The 27,704-nt window shown below is 37.6% G+C and overlaps 1 protein-coding gene across 1 annotated transcript; it reads right to left on the bottom strand.

Annotated features, from left to right (window-relative positions):
• Nucleotides 1-147: 147 nt before the first annotated feature.
• On the bottom strand, nt 148-26,610 carry chrnb2 (cholinergic receptor, nicotinic, beta 2). The gene is made up of 6 exons (XM_084385027.1): nt 26,340-26,610; nt 14,082-14,227; nt 12,360-12,404; nt 9,145-9,254; nt 7,084-8,212; nt 148-2,331 (listed from the first exon to the last, which is right to left on the bottom strand). Exons 1-6 carry the CDS (start codon nt 26,383-26,385, stop codon nt 2,179-2,181), a joined length of 1,629 nt encoding a protein of 542 aa, XP_084241153.1. The 5' UTR covers nt 26,386-26,610; the 3' UTR covers nt 148-2,178.
• Nucleotides 26,611-27,704: the final 1,094 nt, after the last annotated feature.

Raw genomic sequence — 27,704 nt, 5'->3', positions numbered from 1 at the left:
TGGTGAATACTGACTTTATGTCCTGTTGCTGATGTCACACAGTGAACACACAGACATGGTGAGTCACTGGAAAGCTCCTGCCATTTAGAGCCCAAACAAAGACAAAAGTAATGCATTTATAGCTTGACTTTCACCCTTCTTTTAAAAAAAAAAGCCAACGGTCAGGATAAGAGAATGTAATAGAGCAACTGTACTATGCAGGTTTGTGGTTTGTAAAAAGGGCTTTTTTTTGCAGAGCAGTGCTGGTGAGAGAAATATGAGAGGAGGAATGAGAAAGACTAAAGCAGGATAGCATGAGTGCGAGGTCATTTGAAGCGCTCAGGAAATACAGTCGAGGAAAAAAAAAATGTAATCCATGGGTGAACATTTTTGCATAATCTGCTTTCTGAGAGATGAGTTTTGGAGATTTCCTGCTTAATGAACCGTATGGATGAAACTGATAGAGAAATCCACACTTAAAGTCTTAACTGCCAGCTAGTGGCCCGCGAATTCATTAAGGTCAAGATATGATATGCAAATAGGAAGAAGGATATGGAGGCTCAATTAGCAGAGGAAATAGCTAGCAATGCTAGCATATTGCTTCACTTTGTTTTCATGAGCAAAAGTTATTTTAAATTGTAATAATATTTAACATAATATACATAATATTTAATAATAATATATTTGGATCAAATACATAAATGCAGCCTTGGTGATAGTGATAGACTTCTAAAATCTTACAGACCACAAACTTTGAATGGTACTGCGGATATATAATCTGATTTTATATAATCTCTTTTTACCTGAATTTACCTTGATATTTAAATCAAATGTGTTAAACAGAGCTGAGAGTACTGTACTCTTGTTAATATCTGAAAGCATAATCAAATAAGCCAAAATACTTAATGAACAAACAAATTATGCTGTAATCTGCCAATTTTGGACGCTGATTTTACAACCAGTAAATAATCACCTAAAATCAAGTATTATCCAAACTTATTTTAACACTTAATGTGTTTTTGAATATGGGAATGGTCATAATCAATGGCTTTATATTTTCATGAGAAGCTATTATGTATTTCTAAGGCGCAAGTAATGTGGTGTGATAGGACTGATAGGAACAGGATATCTAAATGAGAAGGATAGCAAAAAGAGAGAAAGGGAATGAAAGGAAGATAAAGGAGGCCATACTGCTCAGAATTTCATCAAGACAACTTTTCATGTCAGTTTAGTCTCTCAGTGTCTCAATTTTTGAACTCTCGGATTCTTTAAGACTAGTCTGTCTATGTATTAACCATTCTGTCCGACAACGGCAGACCTCAGTAAAGTATTTGGGAGCTAAAGGGAGTCATTGAGCTCATCGCTCATCTGTTCAGTGTTGTATTGAAAATTCACAAGGCTTAGGACAACATTTTTATGGATGGGAACCCTCTCCCACATCTCAGAGAGCCTTAGTGGGGCTTTGTTTTTTTTGGCAAATTTAACTGTTTTCATAGTGCCACCAATCCTACAGTCATTGTCTATTAACACGCTCACTCTGATCTCATCAGGCATCCTCCCTCTTTATGTTGTGTGTTGTAGTATTACAATTCACACATTAATTATATGAATAATAATACAATACTGCATCGAAGCCCATTTTCGAAGGACTAGAGTAGACACTCGTTTTCGCACAGAAATGAGAATGTTGTTGTATTTGCAATACATGGATCATGACAGGCTTCTAGACCGTAAGAAATAAATAAGACAGATTCAATTATGAAAATCTGATAGAAATGATGTTAGAGCAGGCATTTAAGTTCATCCCTGTCTGGCTAGCTTGCATGTACAGGTAACAAACGTAAGTCATGTGACTCTTGCTTGTTTCAGAGCTTGTGGGCTGTGGATGGCTTTCTATTTGCAGAAAAGAGTGCTGATTGGCTGCTGAGCAAAGTAAACAGGTGTCTCCTTTCTCTCCGATTGGCTCGTGTGGTTTTTCACCTAAAAGGAGGGGAAGGTGGACTGGACGAAAGGCCTGAATGAGAATCCTGGACGAAATCCCCACTCTGCATGATATTCCAAAAAAGTTTCATATAAACCTAAGGTTAGTCCAGAGTGACATTTGCCCTCCCCTTCGGCAGACCCCCCCTCCTCCCTTCGCCCTCCTGTCGCGACTGATGGTGGGTAGCTTCCATTGGTGTGGCGAGGGTTGGTGGTTAGTCAGCCAGGTGTGTGGGTGATAGTTTTGGCTGTGTAGTTTTGGAACAGAGGTTGAAGGAACATTCCGATCGTGCCAAAGACACACACAAACACAAAGATCCAGAGGAATAGACGATCGATCACCATGGCGACGTACTTCCAGTCCTCACTCACCTGTAAGATAAAAAGAACAGCAGATGAAAAAGGAGTGGAAGGATGGATGGATTGAGAGAACAGTGTTGTTATTGTTAGCCGAAACTAAATAGTTTTCATTAATCAAAATAATGCTGAAATAAAATACAAATATTAGTTGAAAAACCTAATGAAAATTAGAAATGCTGCCTTGGCAACAAACTGAAATTAATTTAAATTGTATATAATGTAATGTAATTTAAATTGTAAATTTAATAAAACTTAAAATAAAATACAATCTTTAACAAATACTATAATATTATATAAATAATATGAAATGAACACTTATGTACAGTACATGTGTTAAAGTTAAACTGAGGTCAGAGAGAAAGAAGGGTGAAAAAGGGTGAAATTCTTCAATTATTTACTGAATATTGTATTTTTTTGTAATCTTATCATGCTCTCCTTTTCTCTGTTCTCTAAAAATCCCACGAATAGAGAATGCTAGAATGCTTTACAATTCTAATTTAATTCATGAATTTATACTGAGGAAGCAAACAGGAAGTAGAATTGAAATCTGAATTTGAATGTAAGGATGAATTGCAATGGAAAACAATTCATTTGAACTGAATTAGTCATTTTTAACAAGAACTGAATCTATGAAAGAACTGATGAATGAAAACTGAATGTTGGCACGAGATGAGAGTCTTAAAGTTTGAAGATTTTATAGGCCTTCATATAAACTTTTGGACCATTTCCCAGACCTTTTCCCACACCATTTCCCATCACCTATTAAATTTATTTGCCCAACCCTGGTATAGGCTGCGTCCGAAAGCTTAGGCAGTCACTTGTTGCCTGACCTATCAGGCAATGACTTTGTAGGAAGCATCTGCGCACAAAGGTATCTTATGGAAAGCACAGGATTGTGGGATCTCGAAGGCAGCGAAGGATACATCTATGCCGCCTTTAAAAATCAATAAGATGAAGGTATCTCAGGAGACAGGAAGTGAAGCTGCATTGATGCCTTGTTCCTACAATGGAATGCATCATTTTTAAGCTTTCGGACGCAGCCATGATGTTTTTCATAACCCCATCCCCAAATAACAATAATTGTGATTGATCTCTATACATGTCAGTCAAGCTGCTCTTCCTTAGTAGGTGGTTCTTGACCAGAATCTGCTGCAGTATGGACCGACCTTATGACGTCTATTCAAAGGTCTGGTTACGTGAGACTGTGACAATACGTCATGGTGTTAAACCTGGGCCATAGATGCCATATTTGATTTGAGAGCTGCAGCAGAGAGGAATGAATAATAATGAATGAATCAGCGAAGAAAAGTGTTCTTTTTTTGGAGCTTTGAACTCATTACATTGCAAAAGGCAGCAAGACTCTTCAAAATTCCCCCTTTGAGTTCCATGGAAAAGATAGCAGCAAATGACTTTAGAAAGACTGGAGAGTGAGGGAATAATGACAGATTTGTCATTTTTAGGTGAGATATCCCTTTAGAAAGGCAAAATGTCAAAAAGCAAGGAAGATGTCAAATGTAAAAGAGAGACAGGACATAGATGAGTCAGATATAAAATGTGAGGGTGGGGTTTAAAAAAAAATTGAGAGGTGAACGGGAAATTGAATGCGAATGTGTGGGAGCGAGTGAGAAATAGAGAGAGAAGGGAGGAGAGAAGAGGGTGAAGGAAAAGGTTAATGTGAACAGAGACTTCATTCCGCCACACTGCTCTGATGAGGTGAGACACAGGGGACTTGAACCGTAACCACGGCAAAGGCTGCAAGGGAGTTGGCATGGAGACGCCTTGTTACCATGGGAATGAAACTGTGTTCAGGTCGAGATGATTGACAGAATTACTGAGTGTTGTTAATTTTACCTCATGTTGACTGTATTCCTGCTCTTAAAGAGAAACCAACTGCTCAAGCCCACTTAAAAATATTGCTGCGTTATAAAAAATATATTGCTCACTGTTCGAACTAAACAATATAATCAAAATAATGTGAAAAGATAAAGAAACCAACTCACTAGCCATAAAATCTATAATATCTCCACTTATTCAGCAGTTTTCATGCTATGAAAGAGGCCCATTCAAAAGATAAAATAATACAATTATGTATCGAATGAACCATAAAAAGAATTGTAATGTTAAATTAAATATTTTCAAAATGACAAAAATTAATACATTACAAAAATAAAACAATTAAGAATTGTGTTCATTTATTACATAATATATTATTAATAAATACAGTACAGGCTAAAAGTTTGGAAACATTACTATTTTTAATGTTTTTGAAAGAAGTTTCTTCTGCTCATCAAGCCTGCATTTATTTGATCAAAAATACAGAAAAAAAAATTGTAAATTTACATTTAAAATAATTGGTTTTCAATTTATTATACTTTAAATTATCATTTATTTCTGTGATGCAAAGCTGAATTTTCAGGATCATTACTCCAGCCTATCACATGATCCTTTAGAAATCATTCTAATATTCTGATTTATTATGAGTGATGGAAACAGTTCTGCTGCCTAATATATTTGATGAATAAAAGGTTAAAAAGAACTGCATTTATTCAAAATAAAAAAATATTTTCTAATAATATAAATCTTCTTTACTATCACTTTTTATCAATTTAACACATCCTTGCTGAATAAAAGTATTGATTTATTTTTAAAAAAGAAAGAAAAAAAATTACTGACCCCAAATTACCGACCAGTAGTGTATATTGTTGTTACAAAAGATTTCTATTTTTAAAACATTTGCTTCTTTTTTTTTTTTTCATCAAAGTATCCTAAAAAAGTATCACAGGTTATGAAAAAATATTAAGCAGCAGAACTGTTTCCAACTTTGATAATGAATCATCATATTAGAATGATTTCTAAAGGATCATGTGATAGAGTAATGATCCTGAAAATTCAGCTTTGCATCACAGAAATAAATGATAATTTAAAGTATAATGAATTGAAAACCAATTATTTTAAATTGTAATAATATATCACAATATTACTTTAAAAAATTTTTTTACTTTTTTTTTTTTTTGATCAAATAAATGCAGGCTTGATGAGCAGAAGAAACTTCTTTCAAAAACATTAAAAATAGTAATGTTTCCAAACTTTTGGCCTGTACTGTATATTGTATTTTATACACATTATCTTCATATGATCAATATTATCTTTATATTTGTATTTACTTACCCCTCCCTCCCACCCACACACACACACACACACACACACACACACACACACACACACACACACACCCACCCACCCACCCACCCACACACACACACACACACACACACACACACACACACACACACACACACACACACACACACACACACACACACACACACACACACACACACACACACACACACATATATATATATATATACCCACACACATACCCACACACACACACACATTATATCTTATACATTACAGGTAAAACATTTTAATATATCTATTTTCATATATCTTTTTAATGAGACATTTTCATATCTGATCACCTGCGACCTAGACTATCTACAAATAGATCAACTGGCTTTTATCACTTGGCTTCTAAAATGTACATCTTTGTTATTAAAAAGAAAAAAAAATCACCTCTCGTATCACCCAGCACAACTGCTACTCTCGTACGTGAGTAATACTGAGACTCAGACGGTGTTTGACAGAATGAGACTGTAAGCCATTTAAATGCCAACAGTGAGTGTAGTGCTGATGTGTAGCTGTGCTTTGGCTAAAGACCACATCTCTTTTTTAATGCTTCAGGACTTGCCTGTCAAAGCCTCCACATCAGAGATTATTAATCCACAAGTGTGGAGCTGCATATTGATCTGAGCATGTCTGTAGGAACGTGTGTAAGCGTTCACTGAGCTCATAATGAATGCCAAGTTTTGAGTCAGGGCTGCGTAATCTATTGCTCACTCCTAGCAGGTTTTTGTATAATGTCCAACTTTCTTTTAGCTGTAATTGCAGCAAAATAATTTCAATACTGACATAGAAATGACTGCAAAGTGACTGGAACTGCGGCTTGGTTCAGCTCAGCTTCTATTATATGAACTTAGCACTTTTGTATCAACCACAGTTATCTCTTCATTTGTACAGTTCAGCAGATACAGGTCCAGTGTGGAGTAAGCTCAAAAGAAATGGGATCAAATACTGGTGTTACAGATATGTGCCCAATTCAAAACGTTTTTAGGTAATATATGTTGTCTGCATGACTCTGACAAATAGGCCTGGTTTCACAGTCAGGGCTTAGATTAAGCCAGGATTATGCCTTAGTTTAATTAGGGCACTTAAGTAGCTTTTATAAACGTGCCTTTGAAAAAAAGCACTTTCTATGGAGGGACAGAAAAATCGCAGGTTTCGTTAAAAAATATATTCATTTGTGTTGAAGATATTCAAAGATAAAGATGAACGAAAGACTAATGGGTTTGAAATGACGTGGGTGAGTAATTGATGATAGAATGTACAGTATGCCATTAAATATAATTATTACGGATATCGGTTATCTGTCACATCAGCCATGATTGTATGATTATTCAATTAGTTGTGCAGGCCAAATACATGTTAGCTTCTTAGCAACAAAGTTATTTGTTTGAACAAGAGGAAATGTTTTCATCTCATATTTCTGTCAGTACCACTACTATCATTTAAGGTACAACAATGAACAGGAAGCATTAATTACACTATGACTGAGCTATGAATGATAGCATGCTGTTGTTGCTAATGTGAAACCACTCATCCGCACATTCAGAGATGTGATTATGAAAGAGAATGACTCACACTCCGGTCGTCGTCCTCGCTCTTCATGTGGTTTGCGATGAAGCGGACTCCATCTACAGCCTCCTCGAACCCTGGGCAGGCCTGGGCCAGCAGAGCCTGGGTGAGGACCGTAGGGGGCTGCTGCTTCCCCCGAGGTAGAGCAGAGCTCTGCAATGGATTCGAACCTCCTTCCCTGGCCTCTCTCCCCCCTTCCCTTATCCCATTTAGTCCATCTGTCGAACCCCCTCCACCCCCTCCACCCAACTCTGCCCCAAACTGTTTCACTGAGGCTCGGTTCACATAGCATGTGCACGCCTCATTGTTCTCTTTATTCCCTGACGAAGAGCCGCTCAGGCCCAGTCCCGCCATGAGCCCGGCAGCCAGACCCCCTCGCCCACCTTCCTGCTGTTCATTGGCACGACGGCGTTGGCGCAGACGCTGTCGCTCGCTGCTGTTTCGCGGCTGCTGCATGAAGAGCAGGGTGGGCAACTTGTTGAGGAACACCAGCTTCACCCACGGAGGCATAGTGTGTGTAGTGGGTGACCGGTGATGCACGTTCAGCACGCACACGCTCGTAACAATGGAGAACGTGACCAGCACCATGGTGAACATCAGATACTTCCCGACCAGAGGGACATCGAGGGACGTGGGTGGCACGATTTTGGAGATCAGCAGCAGGAACACAGTGAGGGCCAGTAGCACTGAGATACAGAGCGTCATCTTCTCCCCACAGTCTGATGGCAGGTAGAACACTAGGATGGCCAGCGAGGTGATGAGGACGCAAGGAATGATGAGGTTGATGGTGTAGAAGAGGGGTTTGCGGCGGATGATGAAGTCATAGGTGATGTCTACGTAGGTTGGGTCCAAGGGGTTTTCGTTTCGACGGCCGGGCAGTGCGATGATGTCCCACTCGCCGCTGGGCGTGAAATCGTCCATGCTAGCCACATCCGCGCGCAGAACCAGGTCCACTTCTGTGCGGTCGTAAGTCCACGAGCGGAAGCTCAGAGTGCAGTTCTGCTGGTCGAATGGGAAGTGCTTCACCTCAATTTTACAGGCGCTCTTATAGATTGCTGGTGGCAACCAGAATACACTTCCATCATAGGAGACGACAGCATTGGAGTAGAAAGACACCTCATACATGCCGTCAGCACTGATGAGGAAGGAGATAGAGGGGTTATGAGGTGGTTTATACTTTAAAGGAAGCTCTATCAACAGCAAATGTGCCATAATGTTGATCATGTAAAATAAATGAGCCTCGTCTCTTTTTAAAGGGTAACAGTAAAACTTACAATGGATATACATATATATATATATATATACACACTATTTTTCCTTAAGAAGGTTTGATTATAGAGCTTTAAAGTTGTCTAAATTGTCATTTTCTAGGTGGATACATTTTAGGTTATGCATTACTGATGTAATTTGTAGATAGAGATTGCTTCATGTAAATAGTGCATTACAGTTTTTTAACTTAACTTTGCAGATATTGTGTGAATATTTGAGGGTTTACGTCATCATGACAACAAACATTAAAACATGCACATTTTGCAGATGGCACACTGAATTCAAGGGACACACTTTATTGGCTTGTGCATTTGCTATGAATCCAACCCATGACATTGTGCATCCCAACGTATAATGTCATAAGTCATGTGGCTATAGTTTTAATGCAGTGTTTTTCATATTTACTGCCTGACCCTGTTACTTCAAAATTATCTTGAAGAAAACCTTAGCGTTTAGGGCCTGCTTGTAGGTGTGTCTCACACGGTTTATTAATGATACATACAGACAAATACAGGAAGGATGCTAGTATGAACTAGGCTGAATTTAAAATATCTTCCACTACGTGACATGACAGTGAAAGAGGAGAACATGCTTTATTTACAGCGAGGTCAAGCAATGTAACACAGGATCACTGCTAATGAGATGAAGACTGATAAGCAGGGATGTTATCTACCCTCCACTGACAGAGGAAACGAATGGGTGATGAAAAGAAAGGATAAGATATGATAAAGACAGTAATAATCTGACTAGATAAGTAAATACTCAAGAGCCAAAAATGGGATGATCTTTGAGACTTACTTGTTGTAAAGAACCACATCAGGTAACCAAATATGTTTGGAGGGAAGACGGACCTTCTTCATGCCGTCAAACTCATCTGGGCTCCATGTTAGTCGGTAGTCCTGCCACTCCTGAGGACAGAGTGAAAATAAATAACCATGATAGACTGGAAAAAAAGCAATCTGTTAGCATTCCCATTCATTTCAATTGCAGAATAAACAGCTACTTTTGAATGGCTGTCAATGGAGAAAAATGCATTTAGCAGCCAGATAATGTAGTTACAACACCTACTAGCAAAAACCGTGAAATACACTATAAATCTATGACCTTCTTCCACACACATTTCTCCTTATGTCATGAACCCGTCACATGTTGACCTGTGAACAGGCAGTGTAACCAACCCTCACATGCTGTTAAGATCATGTTCATCTGTCACACACACCACTGCTCTCAGTTAATTAGCAGTATATTTAGCGTATGTATTAATGATCTGTCACATTTCATTACTAATAGAAATGTCTTAATAAACTAGATTAGAAAATTTGAAATAATGACTTGAGGCCATAAATGCTGACAGATTAAATAGACTGCAAATGAGAGCTGTCAAAAGGCATAGCCTAACTAATGGTAGCCATCTTAATACACACAAAAAGAGTGCTAAATGTCTAATGATGGTAATTTAACACACTTCTTGTTTGGTTTTGACCAGATAGTGACCACTAATGTAATTATATTACATTCTTTACTCTGACACACCAATCGCATACACACACTCTAGCTAGAAAAGACACACACAGTTGCAAAGTTTTATGGGTAACCTGTACTGACAGCGGCAATAACTCCTGCCAACTGACATCTATAGTCATAGTGACCATGAGCAGATGATTCAGAGAGGGAGTGACAGAAAGATGGAGAACGAAATAGAAAAAAGAGAGATATGTGTAAGAGAGTACTGTATCTGTACAAACTGATTTCGATGAGTAGGTCTGTAGATACTACACTGAAAAACGTTGCTAGTAAATTTCACAAATAATTACAAAGAAATGCAAGTAAAACATTGAATTAAAAGCAACATTTTGTAAAATGTACTCCAAAAATCTTTGTATCATGTTGTGTATGGTCCAATCCAAAATGCTTGTCGCAGGTACTATAATATAAATTCTTTAAAGAGAAAATCAGAAGAAGTAGCAGCATAATCCACCCACTTATTAAAGACAAAGTCTTTAGTAAGAAGTCCAAGATGGAGACAGTGGCTAGTAGAACCGAGGTGGAGACAGGGGCCTGGCAGAACAGGGCGATGCTGGAGGGAGTGAGGACCAAGGTGGAGCCAGAGGGAAGGAGGAGCCCGGTGGAACCGAAGGGGTGGCGGGTTGAGGTGCAGCCGGAGGCCAAGAAGTCTGTGACGAAACTAGAACGATGAGAGACCAGGTTGGAGCCCTAGGGACAAGTGAGCCCAGTGGGCTCCGGCCTAGGGACGGATATGGCATCTGGATCTGGCTCCGGGATAGACGATGTGGCTAGCTCTGGCTCCGTGGCTGGAGCTGGCTCAAGCTTGTGATCCATGGCGGGCAATGGCTTGACCTCTGGTTCCGTGGCAGGCTCAGGCGTCATCACTGGGTCCTGGGAAGATGAGGCTTCCTAGAACGGGCAGGGATATGGCTGCTGGGGATGGTATGGTATGGGAATGGTATGGGGATGGTATGGGCTCTTGGAAGTCGGAGTTGATGCCGTCTTCCCTGATGACACCCAGTGTGAAGGAGGATCCAGACACCCACAGGAGGGTGAAGTTGATGAAGTCAACGAATGGAATATGGTCCTCCTCCACAAGCAGCATCTGGCCTATGATGTCATCCATCCCACTCCAAAAGATGTACTTGAGAGCCTTGAGAGTTGTCCCAGCGCGCCTCATGGTACAGATCTAAGATCTCTTCAGCATACTCCTCCCCATTCTGTGAAGGGCAATCTGTTAGTGAAGGGTGCTTTTGAAACACTGCTTCATGAAGCTTTGAAACCTTTTGTATGGAATCAGTGGTTAGGAACGTGTATCAAATTGAATCAGTGATTTGGAGCGTGTATCAAACTGCCAAAGTCACGTGTTTTCAATAAACAAGGCTTTGTTACGTCATAACTGTTTCGATATGTTTCAAAATTTAAATGGTTCATCGCTGGGCGGCGATCTCTGTGAACCCATGAATCAGTCAGATCCACTGAGATCGCCCCCTAGTGGTGAACCATTGAACAACTGTCTATAGTTTTTACCTGATCTCTGATCAGTTTTAAACATTTGTAGACATTTTAATGAGACATTAGTATAATTAAAATGAATAATAATAGTTAATAGTCTCTTATTGGCCTGTTTAGCAGAGCCATCCATGGAGCAAACAAAACAGCCCCTGAAAATTGATAAAAGACCACATATTATACAGACACTTGATATTTAATTGTATTAGATAATTAGTTGATTGAATTTGATAGATTTTACTTTTAATAAAACATTTGCAATGTGTTTGTAAAAGGTATTTTTATGTATGTTTGGCCTGCGTTTTTGTTGTTCACCAGCATGTGGCCTTTTGAACGCTTCGAAACAGTAGCTATGAAAAGCTTTGTTTCTACCATCACTACAATCCATAGTATTACTCATAGCTGAGGGTCGGTTATTCTGTCACGTTGTGTTTGGTCCAGTCCAAAACTCATAGAATCACATAGGAGAAAACCAGGAGAAGTAGCAGCATAATCCACACACTTACTAAAGACAATAACCAACAGGGAACAAGTGAAACACAGGGCTTTATATACAGGGGACAAACAAAGGCAAATAAACCAGACACAGGTGAAACCCATTAGTAACTAAGACAACAAACAAGGAAATTAACAAGATAAACTAAAAGGAAACACAAGAAACACAGACACACGAATGAAAAAACAAGAACACTGAGCATAACCCTGAAACTTTGTTTTATTTTCTACTTTGAAAAGTCTTTTTACAGTGTAGTAGCTTTTGAACCATTTATTATATTTATTGGTGCACGGTGATATTAGATATTTAATTTAATTGTGAATACACACTTAAACGTAATCTTAAAAAAGTTAATAATTTAATAAAAGTTTTTAAATGTAATCTTTAATAGAAACCAATGGAACAGCTACATCAAAAACAAATGTGTGTGTGTGTGGTGTAAAAACACTTTACATCTGGAAAATAAAATGGAGCATAAATAATGCAAATATAGACTGACCTGTGTAAGCCAGACATTGGTGGTCATGATCTGTTCTCTCTCATGCTGTGTAGAAAAAAACAGAGGAAGGTAAAAATTTACACAGACTGCATAATCAATTAAAATTTGATAAATACAGTGGTCTTTTAAGGCCCTATTATGCTTTTTCAGATATTACCTTTCATGTAGTGTGTAATATAGCTGTTTGTAAAAATAAAGGTCTGCAAAGATTTAAAGATCACAGTGCACGACAAATAGAGTTAATAACTCCCTAAAGGAAAGAACTGATTCTGGACTGTCTGAAATTATATTTCAGTCTTACTTCCAACATGAACCTAGGTAGCTTTGTAGCAAATTTGCATAATGCCAGCCTATGGACTTCATTGGCTGCCCACGAACAACGCTTATTTTGACCTGCCTTCAAACCTTGTTAGTTACAGCTGAGGCCTGGAAGAGTTTGGTTCCTTTTATCACCATGTCGAGAAGATGCTGTTTTCTGTGATGCGAGAACAAATCCACTTTGCATGCACTTCCAAAGGATGAGGACTCAGAATCAAATTGATACGGTAAAACCTACGTCATCTTTACTGTTCGTATCACTGTGTATCAAGTGCTAATCAGCCTCTGGAGCTGAAATTCAGATATGGTAATGGCCGTTTCGTTTCCGACACATGCTGTAAGCAGTAGGCCAATCATAACGGACTGGGATATCTGACCAATCAGAGCAGGGTAAGCTCTCGTAAAGAAGGGGTTCAGAGAGACTGAAACCTTTATTGAACCATTTCAGGCACTGTGAAAAAATAGGTGATGCTGCAATGTACTGTACATTAAGAGAAAATTTAAGAGTTTTTTTTGTTTCGTTTTTTTTACTTTGGATACATGTGAATCTATTGTAGGCGACCTCCAAAACAAGTTTAGGAACATTAAGATAACATAATAGGGGCACTTAAATGAATTATGATTCATTTATGTTCCTGAATTCATTAAAATGTATTAAATATAATAAAATATAGTATAATACCATGTAATACAATAAGTTTGATGGTTTGAAATCTGGTTTTATTGATCAAAGGCAACATTCTTGAGCATAATGGTTATTTTATGGATCAAGGACATTAAGAAGCTCTTGCCAGCCGCTCCAAAGATAAATTCCACAGGAATGACACTGCTTTTCTCCAGCTTTCAGCCCAGGTAAGTGAGCTGCTGATTTACAGTGCATTACAAGCATGAAGGAAGCATGTAATTGGCTGACAGCTGAGCGGTTAGCAATAATGAGTGGTCAGAAAGCATGGGTAATTTGCTGCACCTGTGGGAACCGAGATGGCTATTTCCTGTTGTCCATACTCGCTTCCTACAGCATACTTACAACATAAAAAATAAAAACATGCTAATCCTGAGGCCTCAGAGCTAACTGCATTATGTCACCGCTCCATTTTAGACCTAAGTGGGCTTACTGAACTAAGAGGCATAGTACCACATTGAAAAGTGACCAAATCTGAAAATACAAGTAATTTTTAATAGACAAGAGGCTTTTGTTAAATGCTCTGTCTCAGTCACTGCTAACTCTTTTGAAGGTGACAACTAGTGTCGTGATTAAGTGATGTACTATACAATTTGTAAGCACAAACAAAAACCAAAAGAGTATTTATTTATACAAAGCTAGAGTCAAAACAGTTTAGTGAAACCTTTATTAATATGTAAACTGTATTTAAATATGAAAGAACAAAAGTAATCATCACTGACCACACTGATGAGCTGGGCCAGCGAGACCATCAGCTGCACGGTCACGAGTTCTGAACCATTAGTCGCTGGTCGGATCAGTTTGTTGTAGTGGGCTGGATTAAGAAGATGCTCCACCAGTCTTTCTTCTGTATCTGCCCCATCACTGCCTGTAAGATATATATATATACAGTAGATCAATACACATCCCACATTTCAAAAAGATTCCCATTTTTGGATGTGGCATCTGTTGTGTAGTTTTGTTTAAACCTAAGACACAGCTGCAAAACACAGAAAACCTCCTCTCTGGAGAACAGCTATATGAAACAGAAATCTGTTATAACAAAATGAATGTTACTTTGCGTGGAAGCCACAGTGTAAATGATGCAAAGCATGATCAAGCAATTTCATTTTTCTTAAATTAAATGTATTATTTATTGAATATAACGGAAATTATCTAAATATTTATGGTGATATATTTTATTATGATTAGGCAATACAAATTATTACAAAAAATACAATATTTTAATATACTGCAGTTTCAATCCCTCCAACAAAAACCACTAAAAACTGTTTACACGTAATTTTGGTTAATAATGTATATATTTTTAAATTGGTTAATCATTTGTTAATATTTTTTATTCTTTTAAATTTTGTTTCAAGATCCAATTTGTGATGTTACAAAATAGACTGTGTAGCTACAAATGGTGGGGGCTTTGAAAGCATAATTGGTCTGATTCCCAATAATGCTCACTCTTTTGTAAACTGTTACATTTAGGGTGTATGTGCTGTTCCTCATATTTAACACATGTTTTTGCTTGCTTTAGATAGCTAAATAGCTAGCATTTATTTTATTTATTATACATTTTGGCAGGACAGCAGAAAAGTACTGACTTAAATCTTCTTTATTTTTGAGAGTGACAGACAAACACCCATCACCTGCTTATAAAAACCATTGTCGCATGCTTACTGCAATTGACTAATAGCACCTACAGATCAATTCAGCGGGATGGCTTTATCCATCAAATCAAGTAAAAGCCGTTTTTCCCTACTTCATTCTATTACATAGGGCCCAGTTAATCTTCACTACCAAATGTGAATCAACACAGAATGTGACACATTTGTAATCTTTACTAGATAGTATATAAAATGACTCAGTATACTTCTCTCTTATAACAAGCAAGTCAAATATTCTCTTTCATATTCCCCTTTGCTATTCTGTCTTCTGCATGGATGTAGTTTTCACTTCTCCCGTCTTGTTGTTTTCTCCTTTCTCAGGGTCAGCATAATAAATCTCCTCTGTCTCTCTCTCTAACTACTCATCCATCCCGTTCTCTCTGTCTCTGTCTCCCTGCCTCTTATTGGCTTGTTCTTGTTGTGTTCAGTGGACAGGAATGATGTTTCTACGGCACAGATCAATGAAGACTCTAATCACACACCATAAACTCTCTTTCTCCTCTGCTCTCCTCTGTGCACATGTCCACCTGCACATCCCTCTAAATCTCTCTGTCTCTATCTAAATGCAGCATCTCTTTTCTGCTCAGTTTTCCTTCTTTTATTGCTCGTCTTTAAAAAAAGACCATGAAAGAGTGAGATGAATGATTTGGTGAGTTGTGTGTTTTACATAACTATAAAGTCTGTGTATATTATATACATACATATATATATATATATATATATATATATATATATATATATATATAAGCACATTATTTAGGAAATAAAGATTTTTTTTCATACTGCCATGAAGCAGCTTAATTTGCATATTTTAACTGTCACAAAAAGGTAAAAACTGTTATTGATGCACAAGATGGCAACACTCAATAGTAATCAATGATAAGCTGAATTCAGGTAAATGGGACACTTCTTGTTAAACATGTAATTTAGAATTTTTCTTAATTACTTTTGTTAACGTTAAGGTCCAGCTACAATTCAGTTTATTTAATGTGTTATTTGAAGGGTATAATATTATACCAATAAGCATTTTGAGATAATTCACTCCAGGCAAATGTGGGCTCAAAAGTGGGTGATCCCTGATTTGTAAAAAAAAATTGAAATGATAACACATGGTTCATTAACATATTTTTAAACAAACATATTCAACAACATATTTAACAAATCCCAAAACACATAGTCTAGGTAGTGAAATTCAAAAATTCACTCAATTCATGTGCAAAATTTTAAATGAATCTAGTTTTGAGTTAGTTTTGGTTTTCATGGAGTTTCTGTTTGTTTTCATTAGTCAGGTGTCTTCCTTTGTTCAGTTTTCCCGCTTCTCATTTGTTTATATTGGTTTCAGCTGTGTTTAATTAATTATTCTCGTTTGTGCTCCTACTTAAGTTGTACCCTCACGTTCATTCTCTGTTCGGGCTCGTTCACGTTAGATGTGTATCTCTGCCCTGTATTGGATTATTACCTATTTGGTAGGGATGGGGAAATGAAGCCTCATGAATCACTGAGGCTTTCCCCTGACTGTTCCGGGAAAAGATTCAAAGCTTCGAGAGTGTCGAGAACAGCGCTGAGAACAGCGCCATCTGGTGGTTATTTAAAATAAAGCAGCCAGAAGCCTGTGTTAGAAGCTCTGGCAGATGAAGCAACCACAACACACTCCATAGTTTCAATGTTATGTGTACAAATAAAAGCCTTACATGTTTGTGTTTGATTTGTTCATTAAATAAATTCATTTTCCCATTAAAGTGTGACAATAAAATATAGTAGCTTATATGATTCAATAAGATTTAATGTAGGCCTACTCTCTCTCTCTCTCTCTCTCTCTCTCTCTCTCTCTACACACACACACACACACACACACACACACACACACACACACACACACAAAATGAATAAGGACATTGTCTGATAGGATCATCTGTTATTAAATGTCAATAATTGTAAATATCAACCAGACCGACTGAGGCAACAATGACTCGTTAAATACGATCTGAAGTTCGAGCCTTCTGACAACCAAAGCGAAACGCGCACGTGACTAGACAGAAAGTGAGGCATCGTTTGTCATCGATCACGTGACTTTAGCAAACCAATACACGCCTCGATACGGGGCTTCACTACAAATTGTGTCGCTTATGTGATACGCGCATCGAAGCTTCAGTGTCATTTGTAACATCACTACTATTTGGATTAAACTTGGTATTGGAATTATCTTCTTCTGCGGCTGCGTCTGTCTGTTTGCTACGCACACATCGTGGTGTTGTGAGTGACTAGTATATTCAGAACTCAAAATATCAGATTATTCAGAAATCAGAATACTTACTGACTTAAGTATAAACTATCTTACCCAAATGATTGACCTGTAGTGTAAATGGCAAAAAATGACCTCCCAGATTAAATATTTTCACAAATTGCCAAAAATATGACACCGCCTTTTTATATAATCTGAGTTGGCTATTTACTACTAACGGGTGCATAAAATCACTGAGTCTGGTGTGGCCTGATTAGCCTGCACCAGACCGACCTGAACCCCACTGAACCTATTTGGGATGATTTACGATGTGAATGAGACCTCACCACGCGACTGCAGCTGAATAGGAGCAATTTCCTGCATTCACGCATTAAGTGTGAAGCCTTCCCAGAAAACTGGAAGCTATTATAACAGCAAACAGAGGATCCACTCCTCTGGTTTCAAAATGACTGTAAATGTTCAGCAAAGGCCACAATGACTGTCCTCCTTCCATTCCTCGTAATCCTCCATTCTTTTCTCTCTCAGTCCATCCATCCTTTCCCCTCTGGCCTTTTTAAGACAATGTTGTGAGGGCCTGTGTTGAGGCAGAAGGTATTTTAATAAATCAGCATGTTTTCTCTTCCTCTTTGATCCTCTCGCTCAGACTCTCTGGGTGTTTGCTGTGCTATATAAAGCCAAGCAGTAGGATGCCGTCTTCTCCAGCTCTATATAAGTGCTATAATGTTTCCCTGTGCTTTCGCTTGTGTGCGGATCTACTCTCATTAAAATATTGTAGGGGAGACCGTGGGCAATTGTGACATGTTTTGTATTTTCTCTCTTTTACATATCTCTTGGTATGGAAATGCTATACATGTGTGTCCAATAATAGACTTATAATGAGAATTTAACCTGCCATGAATAATGTTTTCAAAGCAAACACTGAAATGCTATTATTTTAAATAATTCAAATCGTGTATGATAACTACCAACTACATTGTCATTCATCAATGCACTTATGGTCTGTCAATCATGTTAACATTAAGCAATAATGTAATACTTTTGAGATTTGTTCCACATTTTTGTTAGAAATTCCTCACAAAATGAAATAATCACAATAATTTTTCTACAATTCTTTCTCCCCTAAACATAAGTGGATCAATATGTGTGGATTCATTAAAGAGATAGACCCCCCCAAAGAAATCACCCTCATGTCATTCCAAACCTATGACTTTGTTTTTTGTGGAACACAAAAGGAGACATTTTGAAGGATGCTGGTAACCAAAATGTTTCGGTTCCTATTGACTTCTATTATAATATGGACAAAAAATACAATGGTCAATGGGAAACAAAACGGTTTAGTAACCAACATTCTTTGTTGTGTTCTTTGTGTTCCACAAAAAAGAAAGTCATACAGGTTTGGAACATCATGGTGGTGGACTATCCCATAATGACAGTCTTATCAAACCACACACATTTATCACACATGCACATATTACACAGTGAATGAATAAATGGACATAAATGGACGTATATTAGATACCATCTAAAGATGTCAGATACTATCTACCATTAGATGTTAGAGAGTATATTCCAATGCCAACATACAAAAAAGCTCATATGAATGTGGTGTGCATACCGTACATTCAGCTGTGAATAGCTTATAAATTAGGGTAAATATCTACTGCACAAAATAAGTCTCTCCTTTCAGGCTATTACATACATATTTGTGCTATATTTATGCACTGCATTTCTGCAGTACATGCCTTTCAAAGAGAAGAAAGAGAGAAGTCGTTTCAGGAGGAATAGAACAATGTGTTTTAGACAGATGCCTAGAGCTGATGGTATTGATCTTAGCATCTAAAGTACACTCATAACGGTGAAAGCTTCCAACGACAGGCCAAACAAATTCCTGGCCATAGAAAGCTATTGTGTTACCGCACATCGCATTGCATCACTCATACTGCAATCCATTCCACAAGGACACGAAAGGGAGTCAGCTTCATAAGCTCATTTGGCTGACATTGTCTTCTTTACAGGATAATCTTGCCTGTCAATATGTCCCCAAATTCTACCTCTCAGCATATGGTTTTGGTGTCACCTTTTCATTTGCCAGAATTAGAAATTGCTCCTCAAAATAAGAATGTTGTTTCAGAATTTTATATTTTATATCATATAATGTCATAAAAATCATTACATCTGTAGACTGTTCTTTCATTTTGTGCAATAAAACTGCATTACAGTAGCATTGCTGAATGATTCCTGTAATTATGTAATCAAAGCATTTGTGATTATAAATTTGATCTAAAGGCTGAAAAGTCTTGGATCACAAAATCGGTATTTAAGCAGTTCAACAACACTCTTTTTCTTCTTTGAAGTATACAGTGCACTCTTTAAATGGGATGTAAAAGGAATCGATAGCACTCTGAACCTATTTTATTGTTATGCTTCCCTGCTGTTTCTGGGTCTGTCTTCCTTCTGAACCATCACATTATGCTCCATAGACATAAACTGGTTCTGAAAATTGAGTGCTAACAATTAGTCCAGCTTATGTTGGCAGGTTTATGTCTGGCTGATTTGAAATGGCTTGTCTGAGCTTGTTTGTGATCATCAAAAAGGAACATTGGCTTGGCAACACATGGGCACATCTGGATTAAAAAAACAGCAGCTCATCGGCAATAAATACCTGACCATCATCAATGCCCTGTTGCCCTAGTGTTTTGTTTAAATATTTAATTTAATGAAATGTACTTATTATTATAAAATGTTGATAATCACAAAATAATTCATTTATAAGTGTTGAATGTTTATTTGTTTAGCTGTGAGCCTTTGCTCAACTTTGCTTTTAGCTGTAAATAATCAGTTATTTTAAATTAGGTTTTATTTATCTTCTTTTTTTCTTTTTTTATATTAAATTTCAATTTATAAAATGTATTTCTCAAATCATAATATAATGACAGAGGGTCAACACAAAATAAATAAGGTAGCATTATGAATATTCATAAGGTCTTTGGTGAGTCATGATTTTTACCTCTCTTGGCACATTTGGCAATTAAGGTTTACTTTTTGAATCATGAAAATAAACAAATGAAAATATGTTAGAAAACAAAAAAATCTGTACATTAACGTTAACCAAAGCTAAAGTAAAGAAGCTAAAGTAAACCTAAATGTAATGCTCAAGTACAGAACAGTATATGATAATAATGATTATTTTAATGTCTTTGCAATGTAAGCATAATATCAGAGTAGCCTATGTAAATACATTAATATGGTACCATATACACAGTTGAATCAAAAATACAAAACTGGTGTGCACATCCCAAACACCCAGATTGGGCTCAGGTGCAGGACAACAAAGAAAATAGAATAAACAAAAAAAAAAGGAGCGTGAAGTCCGCACACTGAAAATAGCTGCTCCAAATGAATTTGTTAATAGCACAACGTTTCGACCATCAGGTCTTCATCAGGCACAATTCTCAGTGTGCGAACTTCACGCTGCTTTTTTTTCTACCATATACACAGTTATCATGAGCCAGCTTTAAAATGCAACTCTCTCTCTCTGTGTGTGACTATGGGGTGAAAAGGTTGAAGACCTCTGGTTCATAAGCTTTTATGATATACAGATATTTCAAACTGCTGCAGAAGATTAGCATGCGAGACATGCTGGTTGGATATCTGTGTGAAACTGAAAAACCTCAGGATCATTTGTTGGCTGCTGAAACGGTCTGTGGATCATAGATATGAGTCTTATCTACATGGGCTCAAGTGTTGAGCCAGCATGACTGACATACAGATCAGATGACAAGAGCGCAACACAAGCATGTTATATGCACATATAAGCTATAATCTACATGAAACATCAAAATGGAGAGAAAAATAAGATAAAGAGAAGGTAAGAGAAACAAGGTGTGTGTGTGGGTTTGTGTTCAATACAAACTACTGCTCAAAACTTTGAGGTCTGCAGAAGTCTCTTATATGCTTATCAAGGCTGTATTTATTTGATCAAAAATACAGTAAAAACAGTAATATTGTGAACTATTATTACAATTTAAAATGATATATATATATTTTTTTTGATATATTTTATAAAATAAGCTTTATATTATTTAGATTTTTAAATGTAATGTATTCCTGCGATGGCAAAGCTGAACTTTCAGCATCATTACTAGTCTTCAGTGTCACATGATCCTTCAGAAGTCATCCATATATGCTAATTTGCTACTCAAGACACATTTCTTATTATATAAATATTGAAAACAGTTGTGCTGCTACATATTTTTTATATACTTTTTCAGTAAAAAGTCTAAACCTGCATGACTTTCTTCTGTAAAACACAAAGATCTTTTACATGCAATTACAGTGAATAAAATAATGCAAAAATAGCATTGAAGTGGTCCACATGGCTTATCTTGCTCTCCTTGGTGTGTTGAGAGTAAAGTCCGATTTGTGAACTAATCTTCTTTTGAGTCAGATCATTTTAACCAATTGGTTGATCCTGTTTAGAAACATAAATTGACTGATCTAAATTACTTCAGTTGCAGCTGTTTGTCGGGTTAACAGCTGAGAAATTATTTTTGGTCTCTTTGTCAACCACAGCTATTGTATGGCTTCAAAAAGAAAAGGAATACAGAGCACAAGTAGTATGGATCATCTTTACAATACTTTTATGCTGCTTTGTGCTCATTCTTTTAGCTTGAACGCTGCAGTATACATTCATTGTAATTGCATGGAAAATATCATATTATGTTTCACATAAGAGAGAAATTTATACAGGTTTGGAACGACATGAGGGTGAGTAAATGATGACAGAATTTTTATTTTTGGGTGAACAATATATTTGATGGCAGTTGACCTGGATAGGCAGCTGAAAATTCCAGCACACATCACCCAGTCCACGCAAAGACCGGACATCATCCTGGTCTCGGAGTCTACGAAACAGCTTATCCAACTGGAGCTAACTGTGCCCTGGGAGGAAACGATGGAAGAGGAGCATGAGAGAAAGAAGGACTGAGGGACTGCTGGAGGCCTGACGCTGGAATTGATGGAAAACCAGGTGCATTCCAGTGGAGCTGGGTTGCCGAGGATTTGAAGGACATTCCCTCAGCAAGGCTTATGGAATGCTGCATAACTAGTGCAAGCCGGAAAAGAGCCATCAGCAGCAGCATGGAGGCTGCAGATCGGGTATCAAAATGCCTATGGTTGAAAAGGTGTGACATGTGGAGACCCCAAAATGCCATTTGGACACAGGCCAAGGAAAGACCCGAAACACCCTATGACGCCAGGAAACAACACTGACGATGTGTCCAAGTTTGTGCATCAGAGATGTGGTGGGGTTTGGAATCGGTAGATGTGTCCTAAAAGAAGAAGCCAGGACGTCCTTGAAAGTCCTTTGAGAGTCAATGTGTTTGACCAATAGTAAGGGAGAGACACAGACTCTGTGAGGAGGAGTGTGTGTGTGCTGAGATGTGAATAATAAACGCTAAAAATAGACCAGGAGGTGAACCTCCCATCCGCACCTACACTCAGTGCTCTTTACTGACCCCTCAAAATATGCATCTCTTTATGCGTGTCTGCAAATGGGAAAGGCAGTGATACACGCATGGGCAAGTTTGCGTACATGTAATTTGATTAGTATGCAAGCCTGCAGGTTTGAGCTCTGTCTCGTTCTTGAAGCAACACACCAAAGCTGTTTTCTGATTCTTGCCCGACTATTCCGTGTCAATGTCCGCCTCCTGTTCCACCATCCGCTTCCAGCATCACCGTCTCTTCGATTACTCCCTCTCTCAACAAGTCAGTGTGCTCTGTTTGAAAACATCCATCCATCCATCACATCTTTGGCTTATGTAGTGGTATGTTTTAAAAGTCTGATTCCTGGGTGTTAGTTTGTAGCAGATCTATAATGCAGGAGGTGGAGAGGGCTTGACCCTCTGTGTCTCCACCATCGATCAGCTGGTAGATAAAGGTGGGCCTTAAGTCACTCTACAACAGGCTTTGTCTGTTTTTACAGCTCCCTCAAGGCTGAGGCTGTATTTAGTCCAAAATCACTGCCAAATCTGCTCCTCCTTGATAAAGAGAGGCCTTCAGCAAAGCAGAGCCAGGACAGAGTTACTGACATTAATTACAGTTAATGCGTGGGCAGAATGGATGAGGTGAGAGGAAATGAATATTGATTCACCATATATTTCGGCTGGGTGGGTGCCTACAAATACCATGTCTTCCTGTGCCTGTATAGCACTTTTTAATATGTGTGTGTGTGTGTGTTATATAATAATACATTCAAAACTAGGAATTATGTAAATATCTAGTTTAATATTACTGACTCAAATTAATTATATTAGGTAAACTTAATACTATAAAAATTGGGTAAAATGCAGCCTTAAAGCGATAGTTCACCCAAAAATGAAAATTATGTAATCTATTTACTCACACTGTCATGTCGTTCCAAACCCATTGTAAGACTTTCATTCATCCATCTTTAAACACTAATAAAGATATTTCATCTTTAAACGCTAAGCAAGATATTTTTCTTCTGTCCCTCCATTTAAAGTCCATTACACCACAAGTTTTGACACTTCAAAAAGTTTATAAAAAGATTGCAAAAGAAATATATAAGCAGTTTTAATACTAAAGAGACACAATCACTTTATACGGTGAACAGATTTAATTCAGGCTTTTATTCATTTACAGCCTGAACATTGTGCCTCCAGAAGACTTATATTAAACCACTCTATTCACATGGATTACTTTTACAATGTCTTTATAAACATTTTGAAGTATCAAAGTTTTGGTGGAATGGACTTTCAATGGAGGGACAGAAAAAATCTTAATTTGTGTTTCAAAGATGAATGAAAATCTTAAGGCTTTGGAATGACACGAGAGTGAATAAATTATATAGATTTTCATTTTTGGATGAACTACCCTTTTAAAGTCTAACTTCACTGATTTTCAACCCACTTTGTATTGTTACAGTATGTAAATAAACTATGTTTACTCATTCTCCGTGTTATACCTGGACCGAGAAATTCCGCAAAAAGACTTTTAACAGCTCCAGGGCTTTCGTGAAAACTACAGATTGCACTTCCGCGTTTTTGTATCCCCGCTCATGGGATCACTGAAAATGGTAATGCAAAGGATGGTGCTTTTATCCCTAATGGTCTTTGTAAATAAATACCATAAGAGATTATTTCCCAAAAGATGATCTCAGAAGTATAGAGTGTTGCATTTTAGCTGAACAAAAGCTCAACATTAAATACATGTATTATAGGTCAGACTCAGAGCTTCTGACTTGATGCCACTTAATGAGAGAACAGGCCACAGACCATTGCTATAGGATGATATGTGTGTATTACATAACCTTAATCATTCACACACTGGATGCATGTCTGTTCATCACCATAACAACCGTTAATGATTATCTAATATGACTGGGTGGGTTACTGCATAGTCAGTCTAATACACACAGATGTAGTAGTACTATATCTATCCTTGCGTTGCTGTGTAAGAGAATCTTAAAATGTTTATACCATGAGCTCAGATAGGAAAAGAGGGCTATTGATGGATGTAGGATGGTGGAGAGAGGGCCCTCCTCTTTCTGACCCTAGCAAACCCTTTCACCACACATCTGACGGTCACTTGTTCTTTTACTCATTAGCTTGTAGTCAGAGTTAATTAACTGAATTATCCATCTGGGGTCTGACACTTATAAAGAAGGACCTAAGTCAATTTTCACCAGCCCACATTGTGGGTGTGTGTCCACATTTATTTATTTATTTTCATATTAAGCTTGTTCAATTAAAAATTCATGTTCAATCAATATGTTTCCAACAGGAGAATTGCAACAATTACATCATAAAAATTGTAAGATAAGGTAAACTAAAACGTAGTAACATCTAAATCTGATTTCCAATAAAATATATTATTTAAAAGGACTAAACATGCAGACTACATTAGGTTACACAAACAAAAGATGGTTAAAGATCATCAGGTCACTTTTAAAGAAGAGATATCTGACTTTTAAGAGTGAAATAATTTTAGGGAAATAATAATAATAATTATTATTATTTATTTTTTAACCCTAAACCTTTTCTGATTCCAGGAGATTCTGACAGGTAAATCAGGTAAATTGTGTGTACTTCCCACAATGAAAAATACATCTGTCCACTGTATTGGACTCCACAGACTAAAGTGTATTTCATGATAAAGTGTAGATAATGTCTAAGATTTTTTTTAATAAAATCATTTTATGCGAAAATAGAGCAACAACACTATGGATTTATATTAAAGACTCACATGATATGTGTGAAAGTGTGTTATGTTATTCATACTGCATATTTCTGTTTACCAACAAATTGCCATTTAGTTCAATTACTTTACAATACAACCCCAAATTCATGGTGATGACAGATGTGTAACATCTGGGTGGGAATCGTTATATTCTTTTTCTGAAGTAAAAAGAAACATTAAACTTTATTTTCCCGTAGATATTTAATAATACATGCGTCTGGAGGTTAAAGACCCTTATGTTTCTCCATGCACACTTCAAGCCATTTCAGCAACCTCGCTACATGAATATCGATTTCTCACAAGCTTTGCAACTATCCAATCCATTCCTTGCGAGACATTGCTGAGTGATAAACACAAATTAAATGTTATCTTCGTCAAGTGGCGACCCCAGAGAGCCTCTAAAAATCACATTTCAGCAGCTGTGACGGTTGCGGCTCATTGCAGTAATGATGTGTAGCCTATTATCATTTCGGTTTAGCTACAGTGTCATAACCGCTGCTCAGCACTTCTGCGTACAATGAGAAACAGCCTAACATGCCGCCGCCAACGTGATTCTATATAATGCGCAACAGCAACTTACAGGACGACAAGAAAATATGGACATATAAACCTAAAAATTCAGGTCACAAATGAAATATTAACACACTGTTTGTATAGATATAGTCCACCGCCCAGCATCTCTCCATCTCCAAAAGAGCTACGGTTCGCTCATACATCCCTTCTTCTATGGCAATATCAATGTGCTCGCGCAGCAAGCCTATATTATAGTTTCGCGAATAAAAGCCTTAGAGAAGCGCTTCCTTTGCTTTGACCACATAACTTACTTTTCACAGTGGCGAGGATGCAGAAGAGCGTCCACAGAGCCATCATCTCAGCGAGGACGGGGAAGCATCTGCCGCGCGTGAACTGCTCTCTCCGTGGGCGCGTGTGGTCGTGCGTATCGGAGCGTGACTTTGTCGAGGTGTACACGCGCGCGATGGTTAAATGAAAATGTCTTGCTTCTCGACGTTATTCAGTACCTGGCATCGTTACGTCAGCGGCTCTGGGTTAGTGAACGCGTAGTGTCCCAACGCGAGCGAGAGGGAATGGTTTTATGAGCAGCCAGGTAAGGTGAAGGACTCGTCGCGGTGCGCGAGAGAAGATGTGACGAGATGTCAGAAACAGCAGCGCAGGGGAGGGGCGGGGGAGGCAGGCATACCTCAGATTCCCCTTCACTACATCCGGTTACATAGAATGTGTTTTTGTTACAGGACACTTACCATTTCCTTTACAAGGTCATTTGGTCCACCTGAGGACTCGCAGAGCATTTCAGAGGGGGCTTGGCTTTTACTTTACAGTTATAGCACATATTCGAAAATATTTTCTCCGTCTAGGAAATATGACTTCAAAAGTAATAAAAATAAAATAATAATAAAAAAAAACATTTGAGATTACAATTAGAATTTCCACAGTTCGTGAAAAGTGTTGATTACATCATTCCGTTTAGGTCTACTTCCAAAATGGTCATCATGAAGTGGTTGAGAATTGCAAGCAATCCCAGACATTTCTGTTGTGCAAATGAATGCAGAGGTGCAGTCCATTATGTGAGAGCCATAAATTACTATATATGTAGAGCTTTGTTTATATATATATGTTTTGTGTGATTGTGAAAAAAAAATTACACATTGAATGTAATAAAGGCATGCATTATTCTTAACTTTAAGAGGGGCCTATTGGACTATTTTCTTCTTCCGTGTTTGACCCATACACTCCATACATCAGTGGGACCTCTTAATATTGTTCATGAGAAGCTTGGTCATTACCCTTTGGCTTATGAAAAATGAGTGCTGAACAGTCCTGTTGGTCTAGATATCACGGGACTTGCTCGAAATGTGGACCTGCTGTAAGTGAACAATGCAAAAAAATTTAATTCTGTTGAAGTGTAGGTCCCAAACAGACACATCAAATGTAAACTTGCATTTATATTGTAGCTTTGGTGATTATAAGCGAACAGGAACATTATAGAATGTGTGATGTTGCTCGATTTCTTTATATAATCTATTCAGAATTTGTTTATCATGATTTTACCAGTTCAGTGTGAAGCTGACCTTTTATAGGCACTTGATTTACCCGATGTATAAAACAGTTCTCAAGTTGTATTGGACATGTAGCCTATGAAGTAATTGAAATTAATAACTGTGATATCATGG

The sequence above is a fragment of the Rutilus rutilus genome (genome assembly GCF_951802725.1).
Source record: "Rutilus rutilus genome assembly, chromosome: 17".
NCBI classification, from domain to species: Eukaryota; Metazoa; Chordata; class Actinopteri; order Cypriniformes; family Leuciscidae; genus Rutilus; species Rutilus rutilus.
The sequence above is the reverse complement of the archived record's forward strand: the minus strand, read 5'-3'. Positions and strand labels throughout refer to the sequence as shown.

Excerpts from the sequence above, each read along its gene's own strand:
- chrnb2 (XM_084385027.1), bottom strand. The coding sequence starts at position 26,385 with ATGATGGCTCTGTGGACGCTCTTCTGCATCCTCGCCACTGTGAAAA. Across the intron at positions 12,405-14,081 it reads TGGCCCAGCTCATCAGTGTG|CATGAGAGAGAACAGATCAT; the intron begins GTCAGTGATGAT and ends TTTTCTACACAG. Across the intron at positions 2,332-7,083 it reads GCGAGGACGACGACCGGAGT|GTGAGTGAGGACTGGAAGTA; the intron begins GTGAGTCATTCT and ends TTTATCTTACAG.